This window comes from Ornithodoros turicata, chromosome 9 (genome assembly GCF_037126465.1).
Source record: "Ornithodoros turicata isolate Travis chromosome 9, ASM3712646v1, whole genome shotgun sequence".
In the NCBI taxonomy this organism is placed as follows: domain Eukaryota; kingdom Metazoa; phylum Arthropoda; class Arachnida; order Ixodida; family Argasidae; genus Ornithodoros; species Ornithodoros turicata.
Genome location: NC_088209.1, coordinates 18,625,993 through 18,641,348, shown reverse-complemented (window position 1 = coordinate 18,641,348; position 15,356 = coordinate 18,625,993). Strand labels below are relative to the sequence as shown.

General features: G+C 46.9%; 1 protein-coding gene and 1 long non-coding RNA gene across 3 annotated transcripts; one reads left to right on the top strand and one right to left on the bottom strand.

The window, feature by feature from the left end:
* Positions 1-167: 167 nt before the first annotated feature.
* On the bottom strand, positions 168-889 carry LOC135368289 (uncharacterized). The gene is made up of 2 exons (XR_010414737.1): positions 725-889; positions 168-628 (listed from the first exon to the last, which is right to left on the bottom strand). It is a non-coding gene; the product is annotated as an uncharacterized LOC135368289 (long non-coding RNA).
* Positions 890-991: 102 nt separating this feature from the next.
* Positions 992-14,749, top strand: LOC135368285 (spliceosome RNA helicase DDX39B). 2 transcript variants are annotated; one of them, XM_064601460.1, is made up of 8 exons: positions 992-1,095; positions 1,739-1,934; positions 2,564-2,691; positions 4,826-5,102; positions 6,614-6,732; positions 9,694-10,080; positions 14,103-14,250; positions 14,323-14,749. In XM_064601460.1, the coding sequence occupies exons 2-8, from the start codon at positions 1,742-1,744 to the stop codon at positions 14,334-14,336; spliced, it is 1,266 nt and encodes a 421-aa protein (XP_064457530.1). In that variant the 5' UTR covers positions 992-1,095; positions 1,739-1,741; the 3' UTR covers positions 14,337-14,749. The 2 variants fall into 2 exon arrangements, with proteins under 2 accessions (XP_064457530.1, XP_064457529.1); XM_064601459.1 differs by lacking the exon at positions 992-1,095 and adding an exon at positions 1,243-1,386.
* Positions 14,750-15,356: the final 607 nt, after the last annotated feature.

Below are 15,356 nucleotides of genomic sequence, written 5' to 3'. Positions count from 1 at the left end.
TGCCAGAAGAGTGCACACATTGTCTACTTCAGTTCGTTCTTCGCAAGTTGCAGCAAAGAATCAGTGATGCAGCAAGACATCGCATGTCGTTATTGCACGGAAAACCTCAAAAGTACTCAACCAATAAAATTTTTCACTGTCTTGCATTCAATAAACAAAAGACAGAGTAGGATATATTACAATGCTTTACTCATGCAAACTTTAACAGACTGCAACACTTCGATTGCACATCTCCAGATTATTTACCACAACATAACGTTTTCGGAATACTGCACAAGGCCAGACTAGATGTAACGTTTGAGACACAACAAGAACTCTGCGCTGGAATGCGATGGCTATCAGCGTGCGTGAAGTCATCTGGTGACGCGCTAACTTGCACACACGTCTCCAATTGTACGACAACAAGGATCTTTAGCCAAGTCCTATTCAGTCATCTCCGTGTCATCAGATGACACTGTTGTGTCGTCTAGTGGACACTCTGCATCTTCCTCTACGTCACTATCCCTGCTGCCACGTATTTGAGCGTAATGTGCCAATATCCTTGCACGAAGATCATCGTGTTGCTGCTCCAATGCATCTAGACAGCTACTGATCTGGTCCATGAGCACACACAGCTCCTCCCTAGTATCTATGGAAAAAACAAAAGCATATAATGAGAGCCCGGGCAGCCAACGCCCCCATGTCCTGCAATTCTTATGCTGTTGCACAATTTGCTTGCACGCACCTTCCGTGTCATTGTCGTCAATTCCGTTTATTTGAGCAGGCGCTGATTGCGTTTCTTCATCTGGTAATTCGCCGTGCCCGACCCCTTCTTTTTTTCCGTCCTTCGAACAATCTGAATCGCATTCACTGCGCGCCATCTTGGTTTTTTAACTATTCTGCAACGAAAGTTCGTACTCTACCTACCACGCTCATGCCTCGCAGACAACACTTATTATATTTTTAATATTAAATTAAATTAAAATTATTATTACAATTATTTAGTTTGTGAATGTGTTGTTGTCTCGACGAGATGAAAGTGCGGGACAGACATCACTACAAGCCGTGGTCGCCATCTTAACTTTTGTGTGGGAGAGTTTTGTTGTTGAATCTTCTGTAAGTATCTAATTCATCTGGCGCAATTACTGTGATAATTCGCAAATTTTGCGTTAAAATATAAACCGAAACGTGCGGTTACATCAGCTTTGCGCTGTATTTTACACGCTGTTGCTAACTTTCTTCGTGGTTGAGCGGCTCTTTGTCTCATCTGTGGATGGAATGCCTATTTTTGCGCCGTTATGTTACAAGACGCTGACTAATAAGCGCAGCATATTCCTTCCGTCGAAATATTATTATATTTTTATTGGAAACAGTGGGACGCTCTACGTTTCGTTAGCAAGCAGTCAAGTAATGACTATGTTCCCTGTATGATACATTGCTCATCACTAGTCCTGTTGGCGTCTACTACTTCGCCGCAGACTGAATGGCCAACATAAACATCATTGACAAAGTTTCGCGTGTCTAGTATCTGAATTTTGGGGTATTGCTTGTTTCGCTGCAAAGAAAGAAAACAAAATTCACAGTGCGTTCATAATCTTGAGCGGGAATATGTACACGCTAAGTGCGGTCTTAACAAATCACGGCTTGTATGGGAACAATATTCCGAGAATACTATGCCGTGCCGTAAAGCACAACCCAGCGTCTATGTGACTTCTTTGCATCAAAGAAAACACATTTTTTAAGCACTTTCTTTCAACAGAAAATGGCGGACACAGATCTTTTGGACTATGAAGATGAGGAGGAACAAGAACAGAACGCAGGGGAACCCCTGGCTGAAGTTAAGAAACCCACTGGTGGCTACGTGTCAATCCACAGCTCCGGTTTTCGGGATTTCTTGCTGAAGCCAGAGCTGCTACGAGCCATAGTGGACTGCGGCTTTGAGCACCCTTCTGAAGGTGATATCCCCGTAGAGTTTGTGTGTGAAGTGTGATCTTGTGGTTGGTCCGCCTAGGTTAGCATTGCTGCGCTTGCCGTGCGATATGTCGCTATTTTCTTTTAAAGTGGGCCTTGTGTGTTACACCTGACGTCGGCATCTACAACAAAACTGCGATTTGCTTACATGCGCCGGTGCACGTTGCAGAAACGTGGTCGCCACTAGCTTAAAGGGATCATCTGGGGAACCTCTGTAAGCTTATCTAATGCCAATGAAAAGATGGCTAGGAGCAAGCGAGCTGGTGAAGATGATGCATGATAAAAAACTCCCGAGACTAGGGAACACGAAGGGACAGACACAAACACAGCTGTGTTTGCGACTTCGTGTTTTTGTCTGTCCCTTTGTGTTCCATAGTCTCGGGTTCATGTCCCACCACGGGCACTCATACTTTTATGCCGTCTTTCCCGACATTGCTTGGGTGTAGGGGAGGCTTAAACGTTTGCGATTTCTTAGCTGTTCGACCACCTCGGATTGTTTCTGCGTAGATGTGGGCGTGCACGGAAAAAATCCGCCCAGCCTCCACAATGTGCTTTTGCCAGCTTGTTCCTTTTTGTGTGCCTCACGTTGACTCGAGGACCTTTAACTTTGCAGTGCAACATGAATGCATTCCTCAAGCTATTCTGGGCATGGACATCCTGTGCCAGGCCAAGTCTGGCATGGGCAAGACAGCTGTCTTTGTGTTGGCAACCTTGCAGCAGCTAGATCCCATTGATGGGCAGGTAATCACCACACTGCACACACTATGCATAGAGCCTGAAGTTTTAGGGTTTTACCCGATTCTTCCTCGAATTTGCACCCCGAATTGAAGGTTGCCTCTTTAGGGTGAAACCCGATTTTTACCCGGCAAATTGCCCTCACTGGGATGTCTGTAGGAATGCATTAATTTACTTGTTTGGCAGAAAAATTCAGTTACTTCACCATTTGTACCAAACCACTACAGTTAGTTGAGTAACTGAGCCCGATTTCACCCTGAATTTAGCATACTGGAAGTTTTTTCACATGAATTTACTGCGCATGTTTATTTACCCGATTTTTACCCCCAGAACTTAGAAAAAATATTTCCCGAAAACTTCAGGCTCTAACTATGGAACAGTCTTTTGTCGTAATTGTAGATGTAACTACAGTCAAACCTCGTTACAACGAAACGTGAGAGAGCTAAATAATTTGCATTCCCCAGCAGGGGGGGGAGGGCCACAGAGACCAAGGTATTTTACCTCCCGCTGCAACGAAATACCTTTTTAGCCGCCGCCTCGATGCGGCAAAGAAGGGGATGAAGTTTACGACCCCGAGGCGGACTTCAGGGTCACTAAAACAAAGTGCGCAACCAGCGTCCTGTTCCATCGACAAAGGAAGGGCACTCGTGATTAGGGTCAGGAGGAATCTGCCTACAAAAGGAAGCCCGAGTCATTGGGAAGGTTCAGATTTTTTTCTTCTGGGGTTTCTCCTTTCTGCTTTTAATGCTGGAACTGTCCGGATTTAGCCAAGTACAGGACGAAGGCAACAGCGAACAGGATGAGCCGCAAAGCATGTGGGAAATCCATCATTTTCGTGGCGGCATACGCGACTAAATCAACCTAATGATTCCCTTGAAGCGGACGAAGGTGATGTAGCAACGGAGAGGGTTACAGGAAAGGAGATCGTCGCTGCCGATCGCGGGCGAGGCGCCGACAACAATAGTGACGGAAGACATCGAGCCTTGTACATTGACGGCTCATCAGGTTGTCACTGGCATAGATGTAGTCTGATGTACAGGGTGTTACCCTATAAAAGTCTACCCGTGCCGCCATGCTGTATTCGCCAATTACTCAATGCAGGTGGCACATTGTGCGATCTTTATACAAAGCTCATAAGGACATTTAATCTTGGTAAATTTCAAAGTGATTGAGTGCCGCAGCACAAAGTTATAACTCAAAACGTGCAATTCCCGTACTCAAAACAATCAAGATGGCGGCGTTGAGAAGAGCACTTGACATGCTGCTCCCCACACGACAACGTGTCGCATATCCTGCCAGCCGGATGGAACTGCAGTTTTCATTTTGCTTTCGCGTAACTGTCGTATCTTGCTCAGAAGCAAGCAACGTGAGGAACGAAAACTACCGGCGCATACTAAGCAGACGACGCCCGAATGGGATGTTGTCTGCTAACTGAGAGGCGCCATCTTGGCTGTTTTGACTACGGGAACCTCACGTTTTGCGCTATAACTTTGCGTTACGGTGCTCAATCACTTCGATATTTACCATGATGGAATGTCCTTATGAGTTTTATACGTAGGCAACACGTTGTATCGCCTGCATTGAGTAGTTGGCGAGCTCGGCATGCCGGCGCGGGTAGACTTTGATAGGGTAACACCCTGTACCTACAAGTTTGCAGAATCGTAACACGATATAGAAAAAGCTGTGGAGGTTTTGGTGGCATACGAACAACTTGTGACGCTGCATCTTGTTTGGCACGACCCGGACGCGAATAATTGTCTGTTTCAAGTAAGAATAAAATGCCGTAAGTGTCCCTCGCTATGTTTGTCTTCGTTGTCATTTTTCACTAGCTGTTCCGCATCGTAGCGGGAGTTTCCGCGCTTATGTATGGCGCCAGCCTCTGCAATTTGACTCTGTATGACGAAATGTTAGATGCAACGAAAGAAATTGTGGTCCTTGTGAGTTTCGTTGTATCGAGGTTAGACTGTAGTTACATTCCAAAAAAAGCAAGCGCTATTTTTGCAAGGTAAGCAGTAGCTCTAACTTTGTTACTTGTTTTGTGTAACTTATCCACGACTGCTATGGAGCGTGCTTGCTTTCTTTTTACTATTTAGTTCTTTAGTACGAGTTCGAGTGAAGCATGCAAGGTGTTTGCTTTCAGGTCTCTGTCCTCGTTATGTGCCACACACGTGAGCTGGCCTTCCAGATATCGAAGGAGTACGAGCGATTCTCCAAGTACTTGCCCGCAGTACGGGTGGGGGTATTCTTTGGGGGACTCAATATCAGTAACGACGAGAAGCTGCTGAAGAACAACTGCCCTCACGTTGTCGTGGGCACTCCCGGTCGTATTCTGGCCCTGGTCCGTTCCAGAAAACTGCTGCTCAAGAACATCAAGCACTTCATCCTTGACGAGTGCGACAAGATGCTCGAGCAGCTTGGTAAGTGGCGCCCTCATTAGACGGTGGAAGCCATTCCCAAGTGTTTTTAATGGGTAGAGCTGTAAAACGTGCGGTCCTTGGGCAGCGCGGGAACTTGTTAGGGTTATACAGTTTTTATTCCTTACTTCCCCTCTCTCAACCCCCCTCGCGCATGCTCTCCTCTTTCCCGATCTGTTCCCTCCCTCTCCTGCTGACTCATCGCCTCGTCTCACCTGCAGCTAGGGTTGCCACCTTTCGTAGTGAAAAATACCGGCTGATTGAGAGGATGTGGAATAGAGGGAAAGGAAGAAATGCTCGTGGGAAAGGGAAGTGGGTGAGGGGTTAAACTGAGAAAACCAGAGAGAGAGCTCAAGGCAATACCAGGAAACGTGTTCCTGTGTGTAATAATAACAGCAATAATAATGAGTACCTAAGGAAACAACTGGTGACTGCGTGGAGTTGGGTCTGTGGTCCAGGTTTATTCAAGCTGTAGTGGAATGTTGAAAGGAAAAGCCCGCCCTATGAAAGGTTTTGAGCCGCAAATACCGGCAAAGGGCTGCCGGTATCACCCTCCTGCCGGCAACCGGCAGAGCGAGCAAATAACCGGCCGTGCCGGTATAATACCGGCCTGGTGGCAACCCTACCTCCAGCCTATCCTCACAACCTCACACCAAGGATCTTTGTGTCTGTATGTAGGAAATCTTGTAGTTTATTGCAACAGGCATATTATGATGGTAGTAGCTGTATCAGTTCCACATTGTTTGGAACTGATTAACAAGGCAGATATGGTAAGCACGAGCCTGTGCTGTTCGCTGCTGTAGTCGCCATGTCTTAGCGGTGACGGGAAACAGGTTGTGCCGTTGCACTGTGTCCATCCATGTTGTAGGTAGTATGCCTTGGTTACACCTGTAGAGCATTCTACTCTGTGGTTGAACCCAATAGCTTGTTTTATGTATGATAACCACACGGCAGTATCATAATGCGGAAAGCTTGTGCCCAAAAATTCACAAAACTGGGTGGTTTGACTTTCCTTGTGTGTAGTGATAAACATGGCTGCAGTTGCTGGATGGTGAATAGAGCTTGAGTTTTAGGGTTTAACCCGATACTTCCGCGAATTTGCACCCCGAATTCAAGGTTGCCTCTTTAGGGTGAAACCCGGTTTTTACAGAGACGTCTGTAGGAATGCACACTAACTTGTTTTGGCAGCAAACGCAGTTACTTCACCATTTGTACACAGCTAGTTTGAGCAACTGAGCCCAATTTCTACCCGAATTTAACCTACTGGAAGTTTTTTCACCAAAATTTGCATGAATTTGGAGCGCATGTTTATTTACCATGATAGGCCATTCTGTCAATGTTTATTTACCCGATTTTTACTCCCCGAATTTAGAAAAAAAATATTTCCCGAAAACTTCAGGCTCTAATGGTGAAGGATGTCTAATGCGTAGAACAGAAACCGTTGTCGTTGAGTGCTATATATCCGCGTGCATGTTCTCTAGTGAGCTACTAATTTTGGTCACCCTTGATTTCAGACATGCGGAGAGATGTACAGGAGATATTCCGCAGCACGCCCCACGAGAAACAGGTCATGATGTTCAGCGCTACGCTGAGCAAGGAGATCCGGCCCGTCTGCCTCAAGTTTATGCAAGACGTAATTACCTACAACACTTCCTCACCTTGCAACCGTCTCTTCTGCCTGCGTCCGTCGCCCAATGGAAACCTGCGTCGGGGCGCGTTGATGGGGGTCCCCTTAGCTAGGCCTTGCCGAAACGAAAGCTGCAGCACATGCATCGTCCATCCGTTAGAGCTACTCCTTTGGGGCGTACGATCGGGTCCGTCTAAGTAGAGCTTTCCGAGGGTTCAGGCTAAAGTGAAGAAGCCGGTCATCAGAGTTGCCGCCGCCGCCGATTAGTCTGTCAAATTCCAAGTCCCGCCGCCGCCTTGCGTCGATGTCCGTCGAAAAACGAGCCGTTGCGTGCAGTGTGTCCGCCTTCTGTGTTTCGGGTACGTCTGCGTTCGTTAGTTCGTCTCTCCGCTCTGGGAGGGGGGGAGGGCGCGTCCCGGTAGGGCTGTGCTATGGACATTGCGGCCTCCTGCTGTTGGACACTTGTGCGGTGAAGTGGAAGCTGTGCCGAGACAGCAGCCTCGAGGAAATGGCGAGCCTGGATCCCCAGAAGCTGCAGTGGGCCCTCTGGTGGCAGTCCGGTGGACCGCTTGCTGCTGGGCGGAGCACTTCTGCTTCCTTTTGCCCCCAGGACCGATGGTGGCCGGTATTTGGGCGGGTGGATGGTCATCCTCAGACACCTCCCCCTGTGTGTCTTATGCCTGCTTGAGGCTGTAATTTCTCTGTTTGGGGGATGGGGGGGGGAAGAGGGGTGGTGGTTTATGGTCCCTGGAGGTGTTTGAGGAGCCACTGTTGAACCGTGGGAATGACGTTAGTCTTTGTCATTTTCGTGCGTAGCAGAGCTCTTGCATTCTGTCGTCCCCTTAACAAACACTTTTGAGACCATTGCTTGTGCTGGGCAATATTTCTTGACGTTGAACGTAGTAGTAGTTCCGCTTCCCACCGTGTGGGATTGATGCCACAACCACCAGAACTTTTTCCGTGCCAGATCTCTGCTGTGCACTTCGTGTGCTGTGTCCCTGTACTGGTAGTGTTTATGAATGCATGTTAGGGTTTGTGTCGGGTATAAGAAGCAGGGACTGTGGTGGTGCAGGGTGGTAAATGTAGCAGCAAAATTTTCCCTAGTAATTCTGGGCAGGAGAACTGTTGGTGGAATGCATACATTATCTTCCACGGTCCGCGTAGTCGTACCTTTGCTTTCTGGTTTTTCTTATGGTTCTTGCTAAGCCCTGCATTCAGTTTTCTTTTAATCGGGTCTAGAAATGTGGCTGTTCAAAATAAGTGCTGCGGGAGTGTTGCTCATCTCCTTAAAATAGAGCTTCTGCTGAGGCAGGACCATCTTTCTGCAGCCCTTCACGCAAAACACGACTGCTGCTGTGAAAAGCAAAAACGATAATGTGAATGTCCTTGCAAAGGCATGGCTCCTATTGTCCCTTTCTCACACTTTTTGAATTTCACACTTTTAATTTTTTTTCTTTCTCTTTTCCTTTTTTTGTTTCTATGACTGGGAGTCAGATTCCCATACCCGTGTCTGTTCATATAATTCAAGTACTGCTTCCGTGAAGAAAGCAGTACAGTGAAACCTCGGTAATGCGTACCAGGCGGGGACGCGAAAAAAATCTACATACTAAGCGGTAGCACAGCTTAACCAAAAACACGAAATATAAATCCACGTACCTGCCTAGTGGAACGTGTTCCACAAAATGAGGATAGGTATTGCCATTTATTCACTTTGCAAAAGAGATAGTCCGTTATTTTCGCTTGATGGTGAGGCGGCCTTGCAGCAATGGTAGCGGCTTCAAATCCACCAGCATTACTGGCGCGCTGTTCAAGAAGTCCACGTTTTCTGGCAAGCTGCTCGATGGTGTGAGTGATGTCCAGTTTCTCCTCGATGTTCAGGACATGGTGCCGTGGCATGCCACTGTCTCAGAAGTCAACACAAGTGACAACGAAAAGCCTATGTGCCCTCTCCACTCTGCTGGAGAATGACCTCTCCTCCTCCTTGCCCGCTCTCTGGAGTAGCCACGTGCTTCCAAATCTTCGTTCTTGGTAGGGGAGGATCTAGTTTTTTTTTTTTTTTTCTACGCAGTCTGTCTCAGGACTAAAAGTACGCATTAACCGATATTGAGGCTGCAAGCAGTTACGGCTTAAAGCTGGTAGCAAACACATTGGTTTCGATGGGAGTCGCGACGGGGATTCAACGCAGCTGCTGCCTAAGCAGGTACTTACTAACGAGGTTTCACCATAATATTCCCTTGCATAACACAATCGAATTGTAGCGATATGGGACCAGCCATTCCAATCCATGACCGCATCGCTTCCACCACAGCCGTTAGTGGTATGCATGAGCTCCTGCAGGTGGTCCTGTCTCAGTACAGGCATCTTTGCAACTCACAAGCGTACACACTTAAAACCGAACATCACAGCATAACACGCTCCTAGCCAGCCATTATCCCGAGCGACGTCATCCAATTTTTGACCATGTGTGGGTTAGTTAGTCAGATGTAGGTGTTAAGTATTGCTCCGCTTTTATCCAATGTCACCGAGCTCCTCATGTAAATATCTCATCCTGGATCACCTGATCGCTCACACTTGTAGATAGCTTTTAACTGCCATACTCACTCGTTATCGTCATCCTCCTCTCTCTCCCTTATCCTGGTCCATCTCATCGCTCATACCTGTAGACAGCTTTTAACTACCACACTCTCTCTCTCTCTCACATCATCTCTCCCATAATCATCTCTCACATACTCACCGTAGTTTTGGCCCTCTATGGCCTTTGTTGCCTTTGTGCCATTAAACCCATAATCCCTCGCTCTCTCTTTCTCCCGATTCGTTGAAAAAAAAGAACGTTGTCATTCCACACGACGGTTGGCTAGGAGCATGCTATGTGGTGAAGCTCTGTTTTTAGAGTGTAGTACAAGTGCTTCGATAACCCCTCCCCCAAACACACGCACTTGAGTTTTACTGCACGATCTCTCCTCGCAGCCCATGGAGGTCTACGTGGACGATGAAGCAAAGCTGACGCTGCACGGATTGCAGCAGTACTACGTGAAGCTGAAGGACAACGAGAAGAACCGCAAGCTCTTCGAGCTGCTCGACCTTCTCGAGTTCAACCAGGTCGTCATCTTCGTCAAGTCCGTGCAGCGGTGCATGGCCCTCGCCCAGCTGCTGGTGGAGCAGAACTTCCCTGCCATCGCCATCCACAGGGCCATGACGCAGGAGGAGCGGCTGGCGCGCTACCAGCAGTTCAAGGACTTCCACAAGCGCATCCTGGTGGCCACCAACTTGTTTGGACGCGGCATGGACATCGAGCGGGTCAACATAGTCTTCAACTACGACATGCCCGAGGACTCCGACACATACTTACATAGGGTGCGTACGTTTCCCTTGGTCTGCACGTAGGGTTGCCACCAGGCCGGTATTATACCGGCACGGCCGGTTATTTGCTCGCTCTGCTGGTTGCCGGTAGGAAGGTGATACCGGCAGCCTTTTGCCGGTATTTGTGACTCAAGACCTTTCATATGGGCTTTTGCGGGGTTTTTCCTTCAACATTCCACTACAGCTTGAATAAATCTGGAGCATAGCCCCAACTCCGCAGTCACCTGTTCTTTCCTTAGTTATCCATTATTATTATTATTGTTATTATTACACACAGGAACATATGTTTCCTCGTATTATCTTGAGCTCTCTCTCTATCTCTCCGTTTTCTGTGTGTGCTCTTCCACCCCTCACCCACTTCCCTTTCTCGCGAGCCTTTCCCTCTATTCCACCTCCTCTCCCTCAGCCGGTATTTTTCACTACGAAAGGTGGCAACCCTATTTGCACGTGCGGTGGACCTCCCTTTAAAGGAGTACAGAGGGCCGTCCAAAAAAATTTTAGATTTAAGATGTCCGATAAAAGTGTGCGTGTCATTTTACGGAGTAGCGCAAAAGGGTTTTGATGTGTGCAATTTGTTTCCCAGAAACAAAAAACTTGCATAAACGTGGCTCCGCGCGTTCACTCTTAACTCGCCACTCTGGGTGTAAGGAGGAGGAGAAGGTATGATGCGTGTCACCGATGACGTTACAAGTGGAACTCGTTCTGGTTCGCCGGTCAGTGGGGGTCAGCGCCTTGTCCCTTTGCCTGCGTAGACCAGATAAGTCTCCGTCGGTGTAGATGATGTGCTCTTGAGGCACGGCATTTCGGTTTCGGCTGATTTGCATACTGAACCTCAGTGATGCATATTTCACAGCACGCACTGTTTTCGGGACTTTTAAAACATGGAATGGTTTTCAACGAGGACTGTCTCCCGTTCTCCTACTTCGCTTTTGCCCGAAATTCCCAAAATTTAGGTAGGGGTGTGCAAGTACCCAATTCTGAACTGCGAATGGTTTTCAAATATCTAAAATTCACCGCGAATCGAGTACAAATACAGTGGAATCTCTTTGAGCGGAACCTCGAGGGACCTGGAACCTGGAAAATCCGTTCCGTTTATCGAGAGTTCCATTTACCGAGTTCTGTGTGAGATGTTAAATGGTGTAAGTTCCAAGAGTGCAGAAGCTGTAAGCAGCCTTTATGCACATTACTGCATCAAAGACGAGGAATACACGCACAATTTTCGACTTCATTCTAGTCCTCATTGAGAGATTCCACCTTCACACGAACAATTGGCCCACTCATTCGTATATTCGTACTTTGGGCACACTTTATCCACAGTAGCCAGCATTTTTAAGCTCTTCCGAGTCACAGAGTCAGTCTTTTTCTTTGCTGTCGAGATCATGAAGCACTAAATGCATCACGCAGCTTGTGTTTTTGGCTAAGAGTTCTCGTTAGCATACTTTTTGGCATCCCTTCATCCCTTGGCTTACTTCATCGTAAGCGCCGTTTTTGTGTAGCAACCACACTCAAAATTGTTGATAACTTCGATCTTGCTTCGATCAAGAGCATGAGGTGCACGCTTCTGCGGTGCCGTTGGAAATTGCGTTTACTACTGTTAACGTACTAATCCTAATCATGGCTGTACAGGAAGCGGAGAGCTCGAGCTGCCATGCGCGTAGCGATGATACTTTGAAATGTTCAGTATTAATCTTCTTGGCCAGCGGTAGGGTGTGGTGCACGCGTTTAGGCGTAGCCATCACGAACGAATGCAGGCTTGAAACTGAGACCACTGAAACTCCAGTCACCGGTCGATGGGGGATGTCATGTCACCACGTGCAAGGCAGCGCTCTACGCGACCGGAAACTGACCATGCGCGTGGCGATCGTGCTGGAAACGTTGGAGAGTACTCAGAAAACTGTCCTGTTGGTTCCGTTTTTGGTTCTGTTTAGGCGGAGGTTCAGAAATTTTTGTTCCGATCAATGGAAGAAAAATTGCGTTGGAAAGATACAAAACCAACCAAATCCGAGAGATTTGTTCCATTTAAACGTAAATTCCGTTTAAGCGATTTCCGTTTAGCGAGATTCCACTGTAGTTGGATCAGGATTTCGAATACTCTCGAGTAATACGAAACGACGTGTTACTGGTACCGATTTATTTCCTTCACACTACCAACATACATTTTGAAACATCTAGGGGTGCCATTGTTTAATTCGAACAGTCTCAAACACACTGACGTAGTACCTTCACACAGTTCTCTGTTCAGACAGTCTCAGCACGCTGAAATACGCTTCGCACAATTCTTAGTTCAGTCTCAACACACTGGAATACTCTCAGCACAGTTCGTAATTCAAAGGTTGTCACGAAGAAATGTCAGCTGCCTGACATGCTCAGGAAGCAGGGCAACTCTGCAGGGTGTGGCAACATTTCCTGCTGCTGGGAACGCCCTGTCACTGGAACTTGACATTGCTGAAATGGCAGGGTACTTGCATGCTAGATCGAATCGCATTTCACATTGCTCGAACGAATATTCGGAAGTTTTGAATATCCGTGCCTATAGTAAGCGACAACTTAACTCCTACAATTGGGACTGCCTACTCGCCCGTGGAAGACTCCTGCGATTGGCTGCCAGCCTTTGTGCAACGCCCCCGCTTCGTGATGTAGTGCCGTCTATCTCTCTCTCCCCCCCCCCTCCAGTTCCTAGTTCCTGCGGTGCGATTCTTATGTGGGGGCGGGGTCAAATGTATGACTTACGTTATCACTGACTGTGGTGGTTTCATTTCGGGAGAGGAGGTAGCTGACGTGGACGTCCCCATGCAGCGCTAATGCTGCGCTCGGATGTCTCCCCGTGCGTCTCTGCCTTCCGGCAGATACTCGAAGATCATTTGAAAATTGCTATTAGCAAATTTCTTTTGCGAATATCAACCAAATATACGGAGTTACTCTATTCGTATTTGAGTACTCGCACGCCCCTAATCATGGGTAATTAATCATCTTGTAGTTCCATACTCTCTTCCAGAGGATGGCTGCCTGGCCGTAGAATTGCAAAAACGACATCTGTGCTGCTCTCGTAGCTTTTTTATAGAGCTGTTGCAGAAATTTGAAAATTCGAATATGAATCTAATATTTGGTGCTATTCGCAACCTATTTTCAGTATTTGAAATTTTCTAATATTTTTCTAATAATACTGAAGCGAGGTATTGCAATCGCCATTCTGCAAGTGGGTTTTGCCTCGTTAATCATCAAGAGTTAAGTGAAGCTTACTCAATGTTACTGTCATTGTTCTTTTGGTGTGCGGCTCCACTCTGCAAGTCTGCTTCACCTTATTATGCTTGAGTGTTCGGTGAAGCCCGTTTTACACTGTTCCGTCTAAAGACTACAAAAGACTACAACTTCTGTAAGCTCATGGTCAACACTGTACTCTGGGCACTGCATGTTCCAGCAAATGTATTCCCAACTTTTGAGAATCATGTTCAGTAACAGATCGAAATGGCTGCACGGTGTTCCGTGACAAATGAAAGCTTCTAAAACGATAGCTCCTGCGAAAGAACGACAGGCGCACGTGAGCCACTGTTGCGCGCACCTTTGAGTCTCCCAAGAGCTGGAAGATCAGATGTGGGATAGATAGAGCCTGAAGTTTTCGGGAAATATTTTTTTCTAAATTCGGGGGGTAAAAATCGGGTAAATAAACGTGTGCTCTAAATTAACGCGAATTCGGGTGAAAAAACTTCTATTACGCTAAAATCGGGGAGAAATCGGGCTCAGTTATTCAAACTAACTGTAGCGGTTTGGTACAAACGGTGATGTAACTGCATTTATCTGCCAAACAAGTAAGTTGGTGCATTCCTACAGACGTCCCAGAGAGGGCAATTTGCCTGGTAAAAATCGGGTTTCACCCTAAAGAGGCAACCTTCAATTCGGGGGTGCAAATTAGGGGAAGAATCGGGTAAGACCCTAAGACTTCAGGCTCTAGGGATAGACAATGCAGACTGAGTTTCTCCCATACAGCATGTTCTGAGCTTCTCTCTCCGTGTCTGCAGGTAGCACGAGCGGGAAGGTTTGGTACCAAAGGTTTGGCCGTCACGTTTGTCTCCGACGAGACGGACGCAAAGATCCTCAACGAGGTTCAAGACCGCTTCGACGTGAACATCTCCGAGCTCCCGGATGAAATCGACATCTCATCTTACAGTGAGTAACTCTTATCATGAGGTGTCACGACTTTGTATTTGCTGGATAATTCACTACAACCTCTCTTTGCAGTTGAGGGGCGCTAATTCACTCACCAAGGTTCACCCTGGGAGCACTTTCCTGTACATTAGCTCTTTGGCCGTGTGAAGTAATCTGCCACTTGCGTCTGCACCCCAGGCATACCTGTTTGTTGTCTTCGTCGTCATCACTGTCATCTTGATCGTCACCTGAATCAGTTCATTAAAAATGTCATGCTAGTTCTGTGCATCCTGCAAAAAACTTGTTCTACATTGATCACCTGTTTCATGTAGCACTGGAAGGACAGTTTGAATGTTTGCATTCCTTTAATCCATTGTGATGCCACATATGTTTAGGGCTTGCAATACAAAATGTATGCGGTGCTCGCGGAAGTGACTGGTCTCAGATTGAAAATGAGTAGAAATGTGTAAATTCTTTTTGCCTTCACCGAAGAGTAAACCTGGTGTTCATTTGCAACGGACCATTGGCTTCAATTATTAGCATGTGAATGTTCTAGAAACTGTCACGTTTTTGGGTGCTTGGCTTTTGTTGCTGCCCTTCGTCTGGCTTCGGCCTTTCTTTGAACTTTCGAGTGGGGCACGCATCCACATCGTCCTGTCGAACTTCCTGAATGGGCTCTTCTACAACTTCCTCTTTGTCCATGACTTGAGATTACTTGTGCTTGATGGTGTGCCTGGAATTAAGTATGCATGCGTTTCAAATTCTATAGCTACTTTTTCAGAAGAGATTGATTTCTGGAATTGAATGTGGACCTTACAGTGTGTTCACACGGGTGCAAACCCCATGGATATATTCTAGTGGAAGAGAAAGCACGTGCTGGAAGTTTGGAAATGGCGTCTGCTACGGAATATCTTGTGGCTGGACCATAATGTATTCTCCGTGGTCTGTGGTGTAGCAAGTCTTCCACTGGAGTGCTTTGGAGAGTTGCTTGTGTGAATGCTGTTATTGGTGCTAGTTTTTAATATTGATGTGCCAAATTTTTGGATACCAATTGTTTTATACAACTATACATGACTGTGTATTGCAACACCATGGGGAAAGACCCATTCAAGTACAAATTTGCTCGG